Source organism: Lepidochelys olivacea (genome assembly GCF_965140295.1).
Source record: "Lepidochelys olivacea isolate rLepOli2 genome assembly, chromosome: 8".
Taxonomy (NCBI): domain Eukaryota; kingdom Metazoa; phylum Chordata; order Testudines; family Cheloniidae; genus Lepidochelys; species Lepidochelys olivacea.
In genome coordinates, this window is record NC_140418.1 from 72,935,207 (window position 1) to 72,958,352 (window position 23,146).

The window sequence follows — 23,146 nt, forward strand, 5'->3', positions numbered from 1 at the left end:
TATTACTGCTTGCTGTGTGCTCCACAATATCTGTGAGAGTAAGGGGGAGACGTTTATGGCAGGGTGGGAAGTTGAGGCAAATCACCTGGCCGCTGATTACGTGTAGCCAGACACCAGGGCAGTTAGAAGAACACAGGAGGGCGCGGTGCGCATCAGAGAAGCTTTGAAAACCAGTTTCATGGCTGACCAGGCTACGGTGTGACAGTTCTGTTTGTTTCTCCTTGATGAAAACCTGCCCCCTTGGTTCACTCTACTTCCCTGTAAGCCAACCACCCTCCTCTCCCCCCTTTGATCACCGCTTTCAGAGGAAATAAAGTCACTGGTGTTTCAAATTCATGCATTCTTTATTAATTCGTCACACAAATAGTGGGATAACTGCCAAGGTATCCCGGGAGGGGTGGGGGAGGAGAGAAGCACCGGGTGGGGTGGTGGATGAGGGGAGGAGGGAAGGACAAGGCCACATTGCACTTCAAAACTTACTGAATGCCAGCCTTCTGTTGCTTGGGCAGTCCTCTGTGGTGGAGTGGTTGGGTGCCCAGAGGGTCCCCCTCCCCCCGTGTTCTTGGACATCTGGGTGAGGAGGCTACAGAACTTGGGGAGGAGGGTGGTTGATTACACTGGGGCTGCAGTGGCAGTCTGTGCCTTTCCTGTACCTCAACCATACACCAGAGCATATCAGTTTGATCCTCCAGTAGCCTCAGCATTGCATCCTGCCTCCTTTCATCATGCTGCCGCCACCTCCCCTGTTGTTCCAGCCATCTGTCCTCGCGTTCATTTTGTGCTTTCCTGGACTCTGCCATTGTCTGCCTCCACGCATTCTGCTGCGCTCTTTCAGTTTGGGTGGACTGCATGAGCTCAGAGAACATTTCATTGCGAGTGTGGTTTTTTTTTGCCTTCTTATCTGCAGTAGCCTCTGGGATGGAGATGCTAGTCGCAGCGTTGAAACATTTGCAGCTGCAGGAGAAAAAAAAGGGAGATTAAAACTGAAAAAGTCACATTGGCCATTTAAAAGGAGGGGCTGATGTTTTCGGGTTAATGTGCAGCACAAACCCAACTACCCAACTACATATAATACAAACCACTTGCATTTCATACCTCTTTCATTCAGTTCCCTTCCACAAACATGGATGCCTTTCCTCTCATGAAAATAAACAAGCCAGAGGCAACTTCTGCAGCCTACTCTACTGTTCCAATTCCCTGTTCTATGAAAGAATATCTACACTGCAGTATATTTTTGTGCAAGATTTTACATTTAATGCCCCCCTCTGGAATTTGGGATGTTGGGGGAAAGAAGCAATGCAAAAATCAAACAACTAGCTCTGGTTATTGATATACTGCATCACTCATTCTAGGGAACCAACACAGCAACTGTGGCCTTAGTTACTGCCAAAATTTCATTAATAAAATTCTTACAAAATGTACTTTAAAAGAAGTTATATTTTAATTTGCAACTTTAAATGTGAGTGTGTTCTAACTAACTCACAGTTAAACATTCTATAAAGATAATTACACATAGAAAGACAGAAAAACTTTTAAAAACATTTTCTCTTGAATGTGTGCCTGAATTCATTTACAACTGTTGCCGCTTTAAACACTTCAGGCAGAATAAATGGATGGCACTAAACAGCTTAGCTGCAATTATTATGGAATGTCTGAGGTATAATTTCCCCTGCGGTTTTGTTAGGCATACAAAATTCATAATTCTGATTTGTGGCAGGTACTTATTACCCATCACAGGTGGGGATATGCAAATATTATTCTAGTAGGGGTGAACAGCCTTTATTTCAGTATTCAGCTATTAACGAGATTTGTGAGTCTGGTACTCTGGGGCCATTTAATTAATTAGATGGTACAGATAAAATATAAATTGTTTTGTAGGCTACAAAATTCCAGTTCTAGATGTAAAATATGGTTAAATGAACTTAGGATGGATTGATTCATTGTTTCTTGTATAGCTCACAGTAAATGTAAATTCTGTTAACTTTTTCTCTATAATAATCCTACTCAGAATCCTTGTATTGTCAAGGATTCTGTAAAAGAGATGTTATTTACTTGTCAATACTATTAGAAGTGCCAATCAATCTTTATCATCACATAAAACCCACAAATGTGTACTGTACATGACAATAATGTGCATGTTCACTTGTGTAAAATCAATGTATGAATGCTTTCCATTTTATGGTCTTACAATGAGCATACATTATAAAGACTTCCAGGTATTGTGGGATATTTTCTTCCCCAGTTCTGACACTTTTATTCTGAAGAAGCTACTATTCTGTAACAGGTAAATTAAGCTCACAATGGGATGGAATCAAGAATATAGTTTTGGCATTTAGCTTTTCAAGCAGTACTATGTTCCACCCTTCAAAATTTCTTTTCTAAGCATGAGCTACGCCTGGTGGGTTTCTGAAAAGACGTTTAAGCACTAGAGATGAAGAAAATAGCTTATTCTCCAAAGTGACACCTACAGTGGTCACAATAAGAGAGTCCGCATTTAACAAGAGTTACCACAAGAGTTACCACACAGTCCGGGGGGGGGAAACTACAGTTATTTTCCTATTCCTAGTTTGCGGGAAATGCAATGTCTCAAACACCAGAGTGGCAAAGTTGTTGACAAATGTTAACATTTAAAGCAAACACTGTACAGTATATTAGATTAAAATTATAGGTGCAATACTACCGTCTACAATTACACTACACTAAAACTTCAAATGAAAACCAGTTACTCTGACTAAAATACCTGTGTAATCAACAGCCATTATTGGTTAGATGAACACATTTTGGGGTCTCTTCCAGCACACTGTATGCTATTAGCTCTAATGCAAATTATTTTTACACTGCTACTTTGCCAACCACTGGTCACTATAGTACTGTAAGTGAATGCCACAGCTTTGTGCTGCTGGGTTTTTACTGACAAGTATGATCAAAGATGTATAAAATGAATAATAATATAAAAATCAGCAAATAGTGTTGATTTTCCCCTAGAAAGCTAAAACTAGCGACAGGACAATTATATTTCAAATGCAATGTCTAAAACCATGCTATATATTTTGTGCAGTGATTCTTAAACACAAACAAGTTCAAAATAACATGTACATCAGGAATCATTAAACTAGTTTCTCATACTATTGGAAAATTACCATTTTATACAAGAACACAAGGCAGATAGCTTTTCACTATCATAGTTATCACAGCAAACAGTCATTTTCACAAATATACATCTTAATGACCTCCCTGCCCTCTCCCCCCCCCCCCCCCGTATATATGCAGTGGGTCTATCACAGTGGTAACACCAGCCCTCTTCTCTAGGAGATTCTTGATGCAGCACAATCTCAACATAAAAAAGTGCCAGAATTCATTTCTACCAGAGGAATAAATGTACCCTTGAAACAGGTGAATGACATTATCAGGCATTGGCTGGTTTGATCACTCTGCTGGTTTAATAGTGCTGAAGCAGTTACCAAACTGTGTTCATTCTATTCTCCCAGCAGTACTTAGAACCAAATCATTCGTTCATACACACTCACAGTTTGCATTGGCCTGAAGTTCATATCAGTAATACACGGGGATCTGAGGGTACAATTAGGGACAATATGCTTCCCTGCCTACCTCAAACACATACAGACTGAGTGGAGATCTCCCAAGCAGCATGTCCCTGGAAGAGCTACCAGTGTCTGAGACATCATCGACTCAGGGTTAATAGGCTGGAGCAGGAAGCAGCATGGGCAGGTTTTCTGGCATAGCGCCGACATGGGAATACACAGGGAAGAGCTAGCAGATTACAGACTATATTGGTCTACCCTTAGTCTACCATGCTGCCAATGTCTGGGGCCCTGCCACCAAACCTTGTTGGACATCTGAAAGCTCTGGAGAGGTTACGGATACAAGTACATAGTAAGTGCCTTTAAGAGGAGAACATGCTGTATAGAATGAATGTCAGTTTCACCACTTACTTACCTCTCCCACTGGCACCTCCTATGTCTGCTGCATGACACAGAGTGCCTACATAGCTGCTACAAAGGAAAAGCAGTCAGAGGGAAACATATTACAAGTGGTGCAAGTAGAAATCATTTCTTGCCAGTACTGCACACATGGGAGGGACACAAGGGGGCACGTGACCTCCCCATGTGACCCTCCATGTGAGTTCTCCCTGCTCTGCCCCCAGTCCGGGGCCCCCACACTCTCCCCATCCCCTCTGATACCCCCCTTTGAATATACAAACATCAACATGCTTAACTACTCACTTTCCCCCCCAAATATGTAGCATTCAGTCTGTTTATATGGAATATGGGAGTTGGGTGAGGAGCCATTTCAGCATATGTATGATTTATTAAAAGACAAATTTTAAGTGTAAGCAGTGTCAGGATGAGCTCCACCCTGACATCTGGTGGTGAGGTGTGGCAAGTTGTGGAAAAGAACTTCAGGGGCCAATCTCATTTGCATAGGCACACCCACCCCGCCTAGAATGAGACCATAGCTGCCCAAATGGTCACTTTGGCTGCTGTGGGATCCCCAGTGTCTCTGTTATTGGGGCAGGAAGAATAAATTGTTATTACCCTGATTATGGGAACTGTGCTTGGAACTGTACGTGGCCTTTTGTTATGATGGAGGGATTCACCATCAACTAAGTAGCACTCGCTAGGCAAGGGTCATGGGTTCCAAAACTGTGTGAAGGGAGAGAGGCTGGGGACAAGTATTAATACTTGGTGGCATGGGCCCCTTGGTGAGGGCCTTACATGCTAATTGCACTTCCTCCTCTCTCCACTGTGGAATATCAGAGCTAATTTTGATTTCATTAGAAGTCTAGTTATAGGCTGCTGAGCTCACTTTGGGCTGACAGTGCACCAGCACTGGGGCTCCCCTACTACAAGCTGAATTCACCTAAGAGCTGAAATCACTGAGTGTTGTGTTAAGTAGTGGGGGAGCCTGAAGATATATTGTGGAGCAGTTTGTGGGACGGCTGGAGTGCCTTGCAGCCCGGCTGGTGAAGCAGTTCGACGCGGAGCAGTTTGTGGATGGCAGGAGCTGCTTGCGGGCCGTGGAGCTGAGCGAAGGAGTTCGTGGGGCGGCTGGCAGAGCGGAGCGCAGCTGAGTGAAGGAGTTCGTGGGGCAGCTGGCGGAGCAGAGCGCCGCTATGGAGCTATGGGGCGGTCAGCTTCAGATCATGTAAGGTGCCTCTTACCCCCGTCCCATTTCCACCCAGGTTGGGAGGTAAAGCTCCGCAGATAAACTTTCGAACTCTGGGGCTGCCCTGACCAGGGACAGAGACTTTTGGGGCATTGGACTTTTGGGACTTTGGGTGATTTGGGGTTGCTGGACTCAAGAACCAAAGGGAAAAGGGCATGCCCCAATTTGCTTGGGGTGGGTTTTTTTTTTTTTGCTCATGGGTTGTGTTATGAATCCTGTTGGTGGTGTTTCCCCAACATAATGCCACATTGTTTCTCTCTGTTATTAAAAGGCTTTTGCTACACTCAGACTATGTGCTTGCGAGAGGGGAAGTATTGTCTCTTGGAGGCGCCCAGCTGGGGTGGTATATATTTGTCCCAGGTCACTGGGTGGGGGCTCGAGCCGGTTTGCATTGTGTTATTGGAATAGATCCCCTAGATATTGAACCCGGCCCTTGTTGCTGCCAACTCTGACGGGCAGAAGGGTTACATAAGTAGAACTGTATCGTTATGGTATTGTACCCAAACATGGTATTTCAATGGGGGATTCAACTTCCTTTATAGGAACAGACTCCTGAAACTCTTACCAGCTTACAAAAGTAGTCCAGAGTCACACAAATAGTCTCATTGTCTTCAATGGGATTGATCAAATGATAAAGGGTTTACAGGATTAGGTTCCAAGTTTGTAAATTGTTCTGGATGAAACTGACAATGCCTGAGCTGTCAGATCAGAAGGAGCTTCATACGAATAAAGGTGGGCAAATGTCTGACAAGTCTTAGCTCCGTTGCTAAGATGAGAAACATATTTTCAACTAAGTTCTTGGCAGATTCCTGAGGCATCTGGTTTAAGACCAACAGTTTCCGGCATTATAATCTTCACTTATAGTTCTCTCACCCACAAAGCTGGAAAATGAGGCATTTGTTTCCTTTGTTTTGCTGCTCCAGTTCCAGTTAACAAAATGCATGTTAGACTAGTTTGGCTGCAAAGAAGAATTCTAGGTACACTGGGGACAACTCCTGATTCACATCAGGCTGCAGAACTGGGCTGACATGAGAATCCAAACATGGTCTGGTCAGTGCAAGCAGAGGCATTTCTCTAATGATTTGGACTTGATGTGATGCAGTATGGATGTCATGGATAATTCAGACCAATGGGGAGAAACAGAATCAAAGACGCTGTTTAAACACCTTCCATCCCTGCCACCCCTCCCCTCTTGAGGACTCCTGACTAATGTAACAACACAAAACATAGGCTAACAAACTTAAACAAAGCCTTTGTTTAAGTTCGTTAACCTCTATGTATTGTGCTGTTAAAGCCATATAAAGAATGAATGTCCTCCTTAGCCCCGTTCTGCTCCTTTAAAGGGTGGGGGCAGGAGGGAGCTAGGCCCAAGCTTTTCCAGTACCCCTATCCACTACAAATCTCTTGCCAGTACTGCTTATTGGAGAGTACCGCCCTCCTTGCACCCCTGCATAATACTTACCTAGGACCTTTTCTTCCTCTGCAGGCACCCCCGGTCTCACTCTCCTCTGCAAGACTGGAGCCATTCTGCATCCCTCCATGCATCACAGGTAGAGAGAAACATATGGCCCTTCATCATTAGTATTTAATTATAGTTTAGAAGAAATATTAGAGACAGGAATATTCACTAAATGAATTCATTTTTTTCTAACCTCTTTTTTTTTTTTTTTTTTTTTTTTTTACATTTTTGCTGTAAAAGTGTGGTCCCCAGAAGGGATGGTAAGAGACAGGTCTTTGTTTCCTGGCCCTGACTGCATAAAATTGGTCTGGTTTATAAGAGGTTACTATCCCATCATGTGACATGGATCACACTCTACTAACTACAGTTCCAACTGTATTAAGAAAACCTGATTTTTACTTTCCTTTATGAGCCTCATTTTGTCTCATTCACCAAAACTAACTTAATCTGCCAAAAATATTACATTAATGATATTAGGGCAGGACAACTTTTTTCTTGAAATTTTGATATTTGGGAGATTGGAGCATTTTAAAAAATGAGGTGAATTGATTTTACTATTTAAGACATCTTTCCTAACTCTTTTGGTTCATCGTAATTCCAAAGTGGCCTGGTCTACAAATCCCACATTGGAGTTAATCTTTTTGTTTTTCTGAGAACTGTGGCTTTTGACCACACCAGAATTAGTTATTACATGTAATTCATGGGCTCTGTGGAGTCCTTAACTGAGCATGACATATCTTATGGAGTTTAGGGAGTGCTTCCCAGCACAATGGAAGCGCTCCAAACATTGCATAAATACTATGTATGCCTTACACAATCCACAGGTTATAAATCTGCACTTCAAATGTATTTTTGTGCTCCAAAGCCTCAGGATGAGTTATCACCACCAACGATGATTTAGCATTATCCAGAGAAGCATTAAAGTTCACTAGAAGTAGGAAAGTCACCCTATACCTCTCACCAGTCTAGCAGTGGACTTTGATCAAGGGATTATCAAGAGCCTTGCAGCACATTACTATGAAATGATTTTTCATAAATATTTCCAAGACTGCATGTTTCACCTTACCAAAATGTTGCAAAACACTACCCGGAGTAGAGCCCATGATTTCAAAAGATAAACACATTGGGAGAATAGATTCCTTCTAGTGTCACATCTTTTCAAGGATGCTTTTCCCACGTCTCTTGGCAGCTTACCACCCAACCACTTAACTGTTCACCCTATGGAAAACTTTTTCTTAATGTTTATCCTAAACTTTTCTTGCCTTTGCACTAGTCTCCATGGGACACTATGAATAATTCCCTTTTTTCTTTCACATTGTTAGTACCTTGAAGGTACTAACAGACTTTTCTTTTCTAGACTTTATACATTTATATTTGTTCCTTATGTATCTTCTCTTTATAAAAATTTGGCCTCATCATGGTATCATTTTTGTTGTCTATTTAGTACTTTTACTCTCTTTTTCCTAAAGCCTGGGGAACAAAAATTCTTGTCAGTGCAATGGAGGGAACCACTGATGCCTATCTATTTATGTTAGATATTTCTAAACATAAATATATAGTTGGGGATTGGTCCTGCTTTGAGCAGGGGATTGGACTAGATGACCTCCTGTGGTCCCTTCCAACCCTGATATTCTATTATTCTAAACGTATGTATCAGAATTGTATCTAACTGGTGGAAACAGTTTGCTACCCTACAATCCTACACAGTCTGTATATGATTCCCCTGAACTTCTCTGGTATTACTGCTATGAATAAGGCTTCAGGGTCAGAGTCCTGGGTCAACCTACAGTAAGTAGTCCAAGGAGCCAACAGTTCTTCACTGGAGATCTTGGAACTTCCTGTGTACCTTTTGATACCTTTCCTCTAATAATTTTTTTGAAAGGAAACAAAAGTTATCATTCCCTTGTTTTATGAGAATTTATAGTAATGTTGAACTGCATTTATTATTCTGTGTGCTGGTCCCCTTCCAACAGCATTCCTGAAGCCCTACGAGAGAGGCTACTACATTTTATTAATAGGATATGTGTAAAAACCTGCAAGGAGTATAGACTTCTTATGCACCCAACAACTACATCCCTTAAACATTCATGTAATGCATCCCTTATGCTTGAAACAGAGGATTTTACTTTATTTTTCATCATGAATCATGTTGGAAGCATGATTTTCATCATTTTCTCTCCTGCTCTATAAAACCACCTCCCCCAACAATCAAAATCCTTCCCGCCTCACTTCCCCCCCCCCCATTTCCGACTTCTCTTTCACAGCACACATTTGTGTGAGTGAAGAGGCCAGAGGCAGATAAGGCAGAATTCTGTTTGCTTTTGTTCTGTTTTCTCTTATTACCTTATAAAAAGCTTATAATTTTCTCCCAGCATAGAGCTGGTACAGAATATTGTTGGAGCAGGCCACGGTTAGTGTTTATCAATGTTTCACCTCACCACATCGCCACCCCCCAGAACATAGGCTATTTTTAGTGCACTTTTCAGGGAACTCTATATAACATCTTCTGTGCCACGAATTATGTCCTGGTATCTCAGTAAACAGAGTACTTCAGTGCCTAATATTTTGCACTCTGTGTACAACTCTTGATCAATAATATCCTATGCTGTATATCCCATTCCAATAAGAATGTGCTTCAGTTATAGCCTTAGGAGTAGGTCTTGTTGGGGGAAACTTTCACTTTCCTGAACAGCAAATGAACTGAATTAAAGACTGGAAGATGTTATTTCTTTTCAGTACCAACTTGGCATTGCTTCCCCCTGTTGCTGTGACCCTTACCTATGCAACTGTCTCCTCCAAAATGTGTTCCTGTACCAAAGCCAAAACTCATAACTACAACGAAGTGTGCTAGACATCCACAGGAGTCAGAGTCATTGGCTGGAAATGTGTGCCTGTAGCAAAGCTCACTTTGCTTAAAGCTAGCTCCCTACTTACTCCTTCTGTAGCCTCTTGACCATCTGCTCTGCTGGCTATAGAATTACCTCAAGGATTGTTGAGATCAGTTGTACTTTTAGGCACAAAAACTTTGCTTTACTCTTACATTAGGCATTTATAACAAGTAAAGCAGCCTTGCCTGCTGCTCCAATAGTCCAACTCCTCTTCATCTCCCTTCATTTTCCATTTGCTTTCAAATGTAAGATGCATTCCTTGTTTTCCATGTTGCACTGTCTGGAGCAGGCAGGAGCCAGGAGCACAGACAGGCAAGTGTAGTAACAACAAAGATGCATGCTTTACTAACAACGCCCTGGAAGTGACCCACATAATCACTTCTACAACTATAGGTTAATCAGCACTATCTCCAGGTTAAGAAAGAGCCATAAAGTTAACTCCAAGGGCATTCCAGGACATCCTGCCTCTTCTAGCTACAGCAACACCCTTCCAGAATCATGGAAATTTATACTTTCTATAATAACAATTTCTATATTTCTAATTTATTTCAGTCTGAAACCCAGCTTTAAATGGAGGACAACATAGACAACTGGACCTACCAAGCTTGTTAAGATGATTATTCTGCCTCATTCTGTAGGCTGTCTAATAAATATACGGTGCTGCTTCTTTGGATCTTCATTTTCTTTGTCTTTAGGGTTGTCCTTTCCCCTTTCTGACCAGCTCTAGTAGTTATCAGTTCTTAAGAGACATTAGAAATTGTTTTTCATCAGTGCAACAAGTATGTAATTAGACATGCTTCTGCAGCTGCTTTTAGTACTCTTATCATGCACAATAAGTGGTCAGTAGATATAGTGATAATATCCTGCCTCCCATTGGAGAATGTGTCTAACTTCCACCCTAGAAAAACAGATACAATTAGGAATTCTGCTTTTACCATTAATCTAGCTGACATCACCACTTGCTTTGTTCCATTGTTGCATCCAGATTTACTCATTCTCATACAGTTTTAGACATTGGCATATCTAGATTCATACATAAAACAAGAACTACCCATCCCCTTGACCTTTAAATATAGGTCTAGAATACATGAATGATCCAGCCCCATTTATTACTCATATTACTAGCTCTTCTTTAAACACTGGTCTCCATCTGTCCCCAGTTCTGCCTGATTTGTGTGGATGTTCTTATTCATTCCTTTGATTTGTCCCATTTAGATTCTTCTATGCCTTTTAGCTGCTCTCCCCGCATGCAAAGTTAACATCAAAAACCATCACCACTTGTACAAAATGCTAGGGCACTATAACATCACCCGACCCTTAAAATAACAGTATTTGTAGAACACAGTAATAGTTGAAAGCATTGTACTAACATTAATGTAAGTTGGAAAGTCTGAGATCCTCATTTTTAGCTACTGTATTCTAGGACTGTTTTTGTATGATTTTTTTAAATGAGGAGTTTGACCTACTTGCCTCAGCAGGCTCCATCTATACCACACAGTATTATTGAACTTCTTTAGTAATTTAGCACCTTGTTTCTAGAACTCTCTACCCAGTGATGTAACCACCTTTTCATTCTTTATTTTAAACTGAAACTTCCCCTATTTTCCTTTTGCTTTCATGCATTAGTGTCACAAACTGTATTACTAAATTGTCACATTTTTGTGAAGTTCTTTGAGATGTCTTGACATAATAAGTTGTTATATAATTTGAAGATGTTACATGAAAAAGAGATGATTCATCATGCAAACATCCTCTTTTTTAGTTTCCACCTAATCTTACAAGAAATTAAGCAAAACAAAACACTAAGCTGAAAATGCAGATTTTACATATGAGCCAGGAGAAAATCAGTAGTCCAGCTGCTATGTCAAGTAAATAAATCATACATTTGCTGGACCAATTATTTGTTTTTTTTAAATCAAGATTGTAACATTAGTTTTTCAGTAAAGCATCAAAAAATGGAAAGTCACGAGGGAGGCTTATGTTTTAAGATATGTCAAGAGATTAACTTACTTTCAACTGAAATGAAACCTGTCACAAGTTCCCAACCAGCACCTCCTGTAAGTGTGTAATTGCTTTTGGGATCTAATGCATCAGCCCAATAGGGCAGCTATACGCCAAAACCACTCGTTTTTTGGTTTAAATATCCTAGCCCTTGAAGAATCTGACATAACTGTGAAAAGTTCCTGTTTACACTTGATGAGAAGCAGAGTGATTCCCTTTCTCTCTGTGCTTCCTCAGTAGGATGCAAATATTTTCAATACAATTTATTAAGCATTCTGCCTTTGTTTTAAACAAAAATGCAGGGAAAATCTACCATAAGGAGGTCATTTACAAAAACTTTTTTTCCCACATTCAGGCTCACAAAGTAAAGTGCATCAGAGAAAGTAAGTGTGACAGACAGATTTGAGCTAAAATCTGTCAATAGGGTCAGGGCTCTGAGTCTGCACTTAGAATGTAAGTGATTTCATCAGGGTAATGTGGCATAGCCAGGATTACTCTAGTTGGGAAGTATTATTCATTCTAGGAACTCCCATGCTATAATGTATGTATTCACCTCCTTCCTTCCAATAAACATGGTCTGCATCAGGATGGATCTGCAGGCAGTCACATCTAAGGGAATGCTTGGCCTAAGGAGCATGATGCAATCCCACTAAATATCATTCTGATAAAGTATTTAAAGTGACCTTGTTATAATGTTCAAACAAATTATTTACTCTTTCCCCATTTTAAAATTGTACTGACAAGCTTGAGTAGCGATATATTTCAGTTCATGAATTATTAGAGGTCAGCAAGAGATACAGATGTATAACTGCTTCAGTGTTACTCTGTTACAATCTGTAAAACTGTTTCTTTCACTATATTCAACCCAGCTAGGCTAGACTGGTGCATAGAAAGTTTACTTATCAAACCATTCTTTTCTCTCTATTTCTGGATTCATAAGGTCCCTCAAGTAAAACACTCTTTCATTGCAATCATTTATGCTGTAAGTGAGGTTACAGTGTGTTGCTCCTTACTGAAAGTGAAAAAATAGCTTTGGGGTGGGAAAATTCACCTTACACAAATGGCTAGCTGAGATTCATTCCATTTTCATTGTCAACATAAAGCAGTAATTTCTTTTGTCACTCAGCTAAGCCACAGGAAAGCGTATTCATATTGTATGCATATTTTTGCTTACATAGAGATATTATATTCCTTTTAGTAAACCATGTGTTAAACGATAAATGGTAGTATAAAATGTTGTATTTTGCCTCTAGTATACTTTTATATTAAATTTCCATTTTAGCTAAATGTCATCTTTTGATAAAAGCAATTACTAATACACCTGGGGAAAATTATAGTGGCCTCGGCTCGTGACCTTGTCCAACATTTTAATCCAAGTGAGATTATGATTTCTTCCACTGATACCAAATGTTATTAGGATTGGTAATACATGTGTAGTATCATAGTCTAAAATTGACAGACAATGTACTTATCTGGGTCATTGAAATTGGTGAACATTTTTTGAAAGTTAAATTGCTTTCTAGGAATTTAATGGGAAATTTGAAATGACCCAGATGAAGACAATAGTCCAGGGGCCTATTGGAAAAATTTTGTGAATAGCTATATGGAAGTTATATCTGAGTTTAGTAGCTACCGTCTTGTGCCAGAATCACAGAGCTAACTGTGGGTGAAGAATCTGCAAGACACATATCCTGCTCCCTTTAAAGACTACGACAAAACTTGCAGGATTCAGCCCTAAGGGGCTCATCTTTGGATGCACAAGATTCTGCCACAAGCAATGCTAAAAGGAAGAAAAGGGCTGGAATAGAGCATATAGTAGAAAAACGTTTCAGTAATCACATATGCTATAGGGGGCAAAAACTATTATAAATTGTGTAGGGCAAAATTTTTCAGCCAAAACTTTTATTTGAAAAAAAGCATTTTCAGGTTTACTGAAACATTTCACCAATTCATGCTGATTTCAGCGAATCATTTTCATTGGAAAAAATTCTGAAATTTCATTTTAACATTTCTGATTTTTCTTCTTTTTTCAGTTACCACAAGGCTATAGTGTCATTTTCACACTCTCTCTGGCCTAATTAATATTTAATTATTTCTACCCAGCAGAACAGCTCCAACAGGAGAGACTGAAAGAGCCCCCCCCCCAAGAATACCTTACTGCCTCGTGGCTAGGGCTCTCTCCTGGGAAGAGGGAGACCTGAGCTTAAGATCCTGCTCTAGAGAATTTTGTCAATCTAATCCTTCATTTCCTCTGCTTTTATTTAAAAAGTTTAAAATACTGAAACAAAATATTTAATTTCACATTAAACATTTTGTTCAACCCACAGAACAGACACACAGATGCACAGACACACCTGTTTCTGGCTTTTTCAATTTGCCAAAAATTCTGAAAAATTTCAGTTTCGGTTCAACCTGAACTGAATTTCCTTTTTGATTTTTCAGAACTTCCAGTAAACCAAAAAATAAGTTAACCACACAGTCCTAATTATCATGAGAGGTCTTTAGTACCAGCTATGTGGTAAGAAGAACTCCTTCAGCATATTCACTGATGATTGCTGATCTGTAATAAAGACAAGCTTTTTCACAATTTACACTTTTGTCAGCAGCATTCCCATTAAGAATCCAGACTGCAAAATCTTGGCCATGATAATGGCATTTCTCTGAAGCTCAGTACACAGACGGCGAGTCTGCATATGGAAATTTTTATGACTGTTTAACCTATTCTGAGCAACAGAGCATTAAAAAGAACGAGTTCTTTTTCAAATGCTCCTCTTTTTGCCAAGATCAGCAGGAAAAGCCTAAAAATGAGTTTTCAAAAGCCAAGTTTTACAGGTTCAGCGGCTGTATTACCTAGTGTTTTAGAATATTGGAAAAAAATGTGTCAGATGGCTCAAGATATTTACTTTGACAATTGCCACACATATATCTGTAATAAACACTTCTTAAATACATGATCTACATCAGCACTGGAATGAGTAGGATGCTCGCACTATTGATTTCAGTAGGATACAGTGCTATTAGGATGCAATTACTGGAGTGATGTAGATACCCTACATATGGTGTATGTACAGAGGGACAGAGATAAAATATCACGGGTTGCCAGTCTATATCCCAAACCGATCACATAATAATTCACATGAGACATTCCAGCAACCATATCCTAATGACATAGTACCAGTGTACAGGAGTGAAGGCAAAGACAAGGAGCCCACCCTCCTTTGTGTATCTCATGCAGAGGCTAAGGGGAATCATAGACACAGTCCTCCCCCACTACACGACAATTAGTAGAGCTAGCTAGGCAAGGCAAAGGAAGAGAATGGTTCAACTTTCCTCATCCCTCTGCACACTGAGAAGCTGAAGGAGTCCAACATCTCCCAGAGCTCTCTCCAGAGCACAGTAGTTACACACCACCCCTATTCGAGGCAGTGACTACCTTCCATGAACTAACCCTATAAAGTTTGGGTTCTGGCTACTCAAGAAAACATCACTCATTCTGTGCTTCCACACTGAGCACAACAAATGTATCATGCTCGTAGTCCCTAGATGTGGGCACCTAAAGTCACCACAGTTTTTTTTTATTGTATGAGAAAGAATGGCTAGCTTTTATTTAATGATAAGAGCAGTTCAGACAGTAGTTTCAACTCATCTCTATGAATTCGGTGAGATTTTTCTACATGGTTTGACTTTTAATTCTGCAAAAGCAGAAGTTTCTTGTATGCTGGTTCTCCACAAATGTTATCTGTTATAAACAAAGGAAAGGATGCTATTTTGGCTAATGCAATCATATTGCCCCCACCCCCAAATGTCAGCATATGTCCCGTTGGCAAGTTCCATAGATTCCTGATCTACCAGCTGGGTGCATAACAGATGCCTTAAAAGTTAAAGAACCACAATAAGAGCCACTAAGTGGCTAGCTACTTGACTAATAACACCTTCCTCTATTCTATTCATTTCTTTCATTATGTGCTAGATAATCACTTCAAGTAATGGTGAGTATATTACCTGAAAGAGAGTGCATCACAATCTGACACAATAGCATATATTGGTATAATAGCATATTGGGACAACACAACGCAACTGCATTATGAAACTTCAAAAATTAGTACTTGCTTTTAGCAGACCCACTGTCCTCTAAAAGCAAGTAATCTGAATTATTTAAGGACAATTTTGATCTGAGAATAATTTCCTTGCAGCTTTTGCCTTTGGGAATGCTGTGTCTCCAGATACAGTTTCCATTTGGTTACTGAGACTACAGTTTAGTCCCTTGTTTTAAAAACAGGCATTTTACAAATCTATATATTGCTTCTTTTATGGTCTCATGGTCAACTTTTTTTTTTACTCAACAGCTTCCCCACTAAAAGAAAAAAAAGCATTAAAAAAGAAAGGTTCTCATAGTCACAGGTGAATGGTACAGTAGTTACAGCTACAGGAGAGTGGGTTTGTGTGTGGGGGGGGGGGTGCGGAGAAAACCTGGATTACTGGGAGTGGCTAAGTCATTATGCAAGGTAACCTATTTCCCCTTGTTTTCCTAACCCCCCCTCACCTCCTCAGATGTTCTTGTTGAGCCCTAGATTTGTGCTGGGGATGGCCCAACTTGATTGTCGTGCACATTGTGGGGAGAGTGATCGCTTTGGATGGGCTATTGCCAACAGGAGAGTGGGTCTGTGTGTGTGTGGTGGGGGCGTGGGAGAAAACCTGGATTTGTGCTGGAAATGGCCCATCTTGATTATCATACACATTGTAAGGAGAGTGATCACTTTTCATAAGCTATTACCAGCAGGAGAGTGGGGTGGGGGGAGAGAAAACCTTTTGTAGTGATAAGCACCCATTTTTTCATGATTTGTGTGTATAAAAACAAACATCTTCTGTATTTTCCACAGTATGCATCCGATGAAGTGAGCTGTAGCTCACGAAAGCTCATGCTCAAATAAATTGGTTAGTCTCTAAGGTGCCACAAGTACTCCTTTTCTTTTTGCGAATACAGACTAACACGGCTGTTACTCTGAAACCTGTCATTATGCAAGGCACTGCATTTAGCCGTATGGAGTGGAAATCTATCAACTGCATGAAAAAACTCGTACAGATACAGACAGACATCATCTTCCTTTCCAAATGCAAACAGATGGACATCGTACCAAAAGGACTGAAGGTAAAAAATCCATTGCAATCTACAGACCACACAGACTAGGCTGACAGCTTGTGCCACACGCTCTCAAAGAAACTGCGGAACCACCTGATCAACATCCTCTACAGCAAACAGGGAAAGATTAAGAATGAGCTCTCAGAACTGGATACTCTCATAAAAAACCAACCTTCCACACAAACTTCCTCGTGGCTGGACTTTACTAAAACTAGACAAGCCATTTACAACGCACACTTTGCTTCTCTACAAAAGAAAAAGGACACTAAACTTTCTAAACTACTACATGCCACAAGGGGCCACAGCAATGGTTCCCTCAACCCACCTAGCAATATTGTTAACATATCCAACTATACTCTTAGCCCAGCAGAAGCAGCTGTCCTATCTCGGGGCCTCTCCTTCTGCCCCTCCACCCCCACGAACATGATACAGTTCTGTGGTGACCTAGAATCCTATTTTCGATGTCTCCGACTCAAGGAATATTTCCAACACACCTCTGAACAACATACTAATCCACAGAGACCTCCCTACCAACACTACAAAAAGAAGGATTCTAGGTGGACTCCTCCTGAAGGTCGAGAGAGCAGACTGGACTTCTACATAGAGTGCTTCCGCCGACGTGCACGGGCTGAAATTGTGGAAAAGCAGCATCACTTGCCCCACAACCTCAGCTGTGCAGAACACAATGCCATCCACAGCCTCAGAAACAACTCTGACATCATAATCAAAAAGGCTGACAAAGGAGGTGCTGTTGTCATCATGAATAGGTTGGAATATGAACAAGAGGCTGCTCGGCAGCTCTCCAACACCACTTTCTACAAGCCACTACCCTATGATCCCACTGAGACTTACCAAAAGAAACTACAGCATTTGCTCAAGAAACATCCTGAAAAAGCACAAGATCAAATCCGCACAGACACACCCTGGAACCCCGACCTGGGATATTCTATCTACTACCCAAGATCCATAAACCTGGAAATCCTGGGCGCCCCATCATCTCAGGCATTGGCACCCTGACAGCAGGATTGTCGGCTATGTAGACTCCCTCCTCAGGCCCTACGCTACCAGCACTCCCAGCTACCTTCGAGACACCACTGACTTCCTCGGGAAACTACAATCCATCGGTGATCTTCCTGATGACACCATCCTGGCCACTATGGATGTAGAAGCCCTCTACACCAACATTCCACACAAAGATGTACTACACGCCATCAAGAACACTATCCCCGATAATGTCACAGCTAACCTGGTGGCTGAACATTGTGACTTTGTCCTTACCCATAACTATTTTACATTTGGGGACAATGTATACCTTCAAATCAGTGGCACTGCTATGGGTACCCGCATGGCCCCACAGTATGCCAACATTTTTATGGCTGACTTAGAACAACGCTTCCTCAGCTCTCATCCCCTAATGCCCCTACTCTACTTGCGCTATATTGATGACATCTTCATCATCTGGACCCATGGAAAAGAAGCCCTTGAGGAATTCCACCATGATTTCAACAATTTCCATCCCACCATCAACCTCAGCTTGGTCCAGTCCACACAAGAGATCCACTTCCTGGACACTACAATGCTAACAAACGACAGTCACATAAACACCACCCTATACCGGAAACCTACTGACCGCTATTCCTACCTACGTGCCTCCAGCTTTCACCCTGACCACACCACACGATCCATTGTCTACAGCCAAGCTCTGCGATACAACCGCATTTGCGCCAACCCCTCAGACAGAGACAAACACCTACAAGATCTCTATAAAGCATTCTTACAACTACAATACCCACCTGCGGAAGTGAAGAAACAGGTTGATAGAGCCAGAAGAGTTCCCAGAAGTCACCTACTACAGGACAGGCCTAACATAGAAAATAACAGAATGCCACTAGCCGTCACCTTCAGCCCCCAACTAAAACCCCTCCAACGCATTATTATATTATTATAAGAATAAATGGACACAAATCAGATGTCAAGAATTATATATTATTATAAGAATAAATGGACACAAATCAGATGTCAAGAAATCAAGATGTCATAAACCAGTCGGAGAACACTTCAATCTCTTTGGTCACGCGACTACAGACATGAAAGTTGCGATATTACAACAAAAAAGCTTCAAATCCAGACTCCAGCGAGAGACTGTTGAATTGGAATTCATTTGCAAATTGGATACAATTAACTTAGGCTTGAATAGAGACTGGGAGTGGCTAAGTCATTATGCAAGGTAACCTATTTCCCCTTGCTTTTTCCTACCCCGCCCCCCCTCAGACGTTCTTGTTAAACCCTGGATTTGTGCTGGAAATGGCCCACCTTGATTATTATACACATTGTAAGGAGAGTGATCACTTTAGATAAGCTATTACCAACAGGAGAGTGGGTTTGTGGGGAGAGAGAAAACCTTTTGTAGTGGTAAACACCCATTTTTTCATGGTTTGTGTGTATAAAAAGATCTTTTATACTTTCCACAGTATGCATCCGATGAAGTGAGCTGTAGCTCACAAAAGCTTATGCTCAAATAAATTGGTTAGTCTCTAAGGTGCCACAAGTACTCCTTTTCTTTTTGAGAATACAGACTAATACGGCTGTTACTCTGAAACCAATTATCCATAGTTTCAAATTTCTCTCCTTATAGCTATTGTTTAAAGCCCACTTGACAGCGATTTTTTTTCCATGAAAGTTTAACTACTGTGTGCAGTAATTCACTGATTTAGGAGATGTGCTGTAAGAGTGTTTATATTTTGAATTTCTGAGAAAAGAACATGTGAGCTATGGGACAAAATGAAAGATTCTTTCGAGGAGGGCAGCAGTACAAGAATTATAGTCAGGCCTCTTGGTTTTTACATGAAAAAAAGGAGTTTATTTTAAGAGACAGAAACAGCAGGGCACTGAATACTGACAAAGGCAAGAATATAGTATTCATGTTCATGAATAGTACAGTGTTAAATTCTGGAGATGTTCAAGGGCACAGCGAGGAAGTGTATGTTTAAAAGAGGATCTCAGGCTTGTAAACAACAGGGCATTAAACATGAAGACAAGAGTTCATATTCCTGAGAAGTGTATTCTGCGTAAGATGCCCTGCTTTTTAGCCAAGAATCAGACATTTCTGTCTGCCTAAAATTATTTAGAGACATAGCAATTGTTCCAGTTGATAATGAGGTAGAAAAGCTTTTTTAGGGCATCTCTTGACAGCATGATGGCTGGTACAATTTTGCATGACAGTTCAGCAGTACTGAAATTCTGAAAAGGACAAATTGCAGTTTTATTTATCTTTACATTTCATTACAAAAATACTTACAGTATCAGCAGGATTAATTTGATGGCGGGATTAAAGAGATGTTGAACCTTTTAATGAGACCAATCACATTTTTAAAAAGAATTTGAAGCTTTACCAGGAGGGAGTCTACGGACTGATTTGAGAACAACCTGAATGTGGAGTTGAGTACCAGTAAGAAAATTCTGGCAGAGTTCTTTATAACTTTCTCTCTAATGGACTTCTAGATTGTGCTATTTGGAGATTAAAAGAAATTCAATGTTCCAGGTTAGGAATTAAAAAAAATATATATTAATTAATAATCCTGCATCACTGTCTGAAGGGAGAGCTTTCAGTCTATCAGCATTTCTGAGGGAATGGAAGGTTGATATGATGGCTGCAGAAATAAGTTCACTAAACTAGAGCCTTTGATAATGCTGGTTATGTAGAAAAGCCTTGGAAACAGGAACAATGTTGTACATAGGAGAGTGAGCATTATACTGTGGATTCATCAAAAGCAGTTTCACTTCCAATATGTCATTCACATGTTTATCGCTCATAACAATTTGAACAAACAAAGACGGAAACAGCTAAGGAAACTGGTGGTGGCAAATTAATGTGTCATCTGTACAACACAAAGAATTCTGAACGTTTATATAAACATATACAGGCAGATTTAAAAAACCCAAAGGATCTAGAATTGAATTGTTTGTATCCCATATACTCTCAGAAGACAAGTGAATAAGCAACTACCATTAACAGAGGGCAGGAAAATCAATCAGGAATCACACCTAATAAATCATAAGCTATTCATTAAGCTGATCATAAACACAAACTATTCAACAGCTTTCTACAGTATCTGACTATCACCATACAACCTATTACTACAACAATTTGTAAACCTGAGCAGTTTTTGTACTGTCCAATAGTATGTCTGGTGGCTCCACATGGTATGTGGTATGTGTTTCACAGAACATGTTACCATGTACACACTAATCCAGAATTTAAAGCCTGTTGATTCAATGATTATGCTTCTGTACATAGGATCATATAATTCAGAGGACATATCAGATCATTCTATCTATCTCCTGCAAATGCATGATTATTTCCTACAGACCACTTTTTCAGTCTTGTGTCAAGGGACAATGGGGGCTGCGGGAAGCAGCGGGGGCCGAGGGATGTGCTGGCTGCGGCTTCTCACAGCCCCCTTTCGCCTGGAATGGTGAACCATGGCCAGTGGGAGCCGTGGTCAGCCAAACCTGTGGACACGGCAGGTAAACAAACTGGTCTGGCCCACCATGGGGCTTACCCTGGCGGGCTGCATGCCAAAGGCTGCCAGTCCTTGAGCTAGGCTGTTCTCAGTGGTGGCAGATGACAGAACAAGCAGCAATGGTCTCAGGTTGCAGTGGGGGAGGTCTAGATTGGATATTAGGAAAAACTTTTTCACTAGGAGGGTGGTGAAACACTGGAATGCGTTACCTAGGGAGGTGGTAGAATCTGCATCCACAGAGGTTTTTAACAAAAAGAAAAGGAGTACTTGTGGCACCTTAGAGACTAGCCAATTTATTTGAGCATAAGCTTTCGTGAGCTACAGCTCACTTCATCGGATGCAAGGTTTTTAAGGCTTGGCTTAACAAAGCCCCGGCTGGGATGATTTAGTTGACAGATTTAGTTGGGGTTGGTCCTGCTTTGAGCAAGGGGTTGAACTAGATGACCTCTTTAGGTCTCTTCCAACCCTAATCATCTATGATTCTAAGTTTCCCATAAAGAACTGCTAAATTCAGCCATATAATTCAGAATCTAATCTTTTTTTAAAATCTGACCAAATGCTTTTAAACTGAGGTTATTTTAATTCCTAAAACCATTTCTGAACAGCAATGTGGCGCCTAATTGTTGGAAGTCCATGTACAAGATCTTTCTGTTATACATCAGACATGATAGGCAAAATATGATGGTCCAGAATCACTGATCCCTGGTACCTCCCCAGTTCAGTTGGCAATGACTTAGTCATTGTGATTAAAAGGGTTATTATAGTATACTGTAGATGGATAAATACATGGAAAAAACTCTAGTAATAATTAGCAAGTCAGAATAGTACAGTTGAGAGAGAAGTGGATAGCAGGATTCTGAAAGGAATCTATACGCATGCTTTTCTATAACAATGGGCTTTCATAAATGAAGATTCTAAATTTCAAAAGGTAAAAGAAAACTCTCAGCCTTGTAGTCTGACTGTTCAAAGGATCACCAGGACTGAATTAACCCGTGTCATGAAATATAGCTGAAAATAAAGTTTTCAATTATAATTGGCGTTTTTGACCCCAGCCTAGGTGACATCATCATTATCATCATCTGCAATACTGGCTGTATGCTCAGGACATGCAGGTGAAAGAAAGACAGACAATGGAATAGATTTTAAGTGGCAAGCTGCAAGTATATTATCACAACACTGTATGGGGGCAATATATGCTTACCCATCTCTCACACCAGGCATAAGAGTTCCCAGAAGTCACCTACTACAGGACAGGCCTAACAAAGAAAATAACAGAATGCCACTGGCCGTCACCTTCAGCCCCCAACTAAAACCCCTCCAATGCATTATTAAGGATCTACAACCTATCCTGAAGGATGACCCAACACTCTCACAAATCTTGGGAGACAGGCCAGTCCTTGCCTACAGACAGTCCCCCAACCTGAAGCAAATACTCACCAGCAACCACATACAACAGAACAAAACCACTAACCCAGGAACCTATCCTTGCAACAAAGCCCGTTGCCAACTGTGCCCACATATCTATTCAGGGGACACCATCACAGGGCCTAATAACATCAGCCACACTATCAGAGGCTCGTTCACCTGCACATCCACCAATGTGATATATGCCATCATGTGCCAGCAATGCCCCTCTGCCATGTACATTGGTCAAACTGGACAATCTCTACGTAAAAGAATAAATGGACACAAATCAGATGTCAAGAATTATAACATTCATAAACCAGTCGGAGAACACTTCAATCTCTTTGGTCACGCGACTACAGACATGAAAGTTGCGATATTACAACAAAAAAGCTTCAAATCCAGACTCCAGCGAGAGACTGTTGAATTGGAATTCATTTGCAAATTGGATACAATTAACTTAGGCTTGAATAGAGACTGGGAGTGGCTAAGTCATTATGCAAGGTAACCTATTTCCCCTTGCTTTTTCCTACCCCGCCCCCCC

The 23,146-nt window shown here is 40.8% G+C and overlaps 1 protein-coding gene across 1 annotated transcript in view; it reads right to left on the reverse strand.

Annotated features, from left to right (window-relative positions):
* Window positions 1–395: 395 nt before the first annotated feature.
* LOC311525623 (uncharacterized protein) overlaps window positions 396–23,146 on the reverse strand; it is a 57,921-nt gene continuing 35,170 nt past the window's right edge. The window contains exons 2-4 of the mRNA XM_084637929.1: window positions 6,650–6,722; window positions 3,958–4,013; window positions 396–954 (exon numbers count right to left, since the gene is read on the reverse strand). Of these exons, the coding sequence (XP_084494055.1) occupies window positions 698–954; window positions 3,958–4,013; window positions 6,650–6,720 (384 nt within the window). The 5' untranslated portion in view covers window positions 6,721–6,722 and the 3' untranslated portion in view covers window positions 396–697. The remainder of the gene's footprint in view (window positions 955–3,957; window positions 4,014–6,649; window positions 6,723–23,146) is intronic.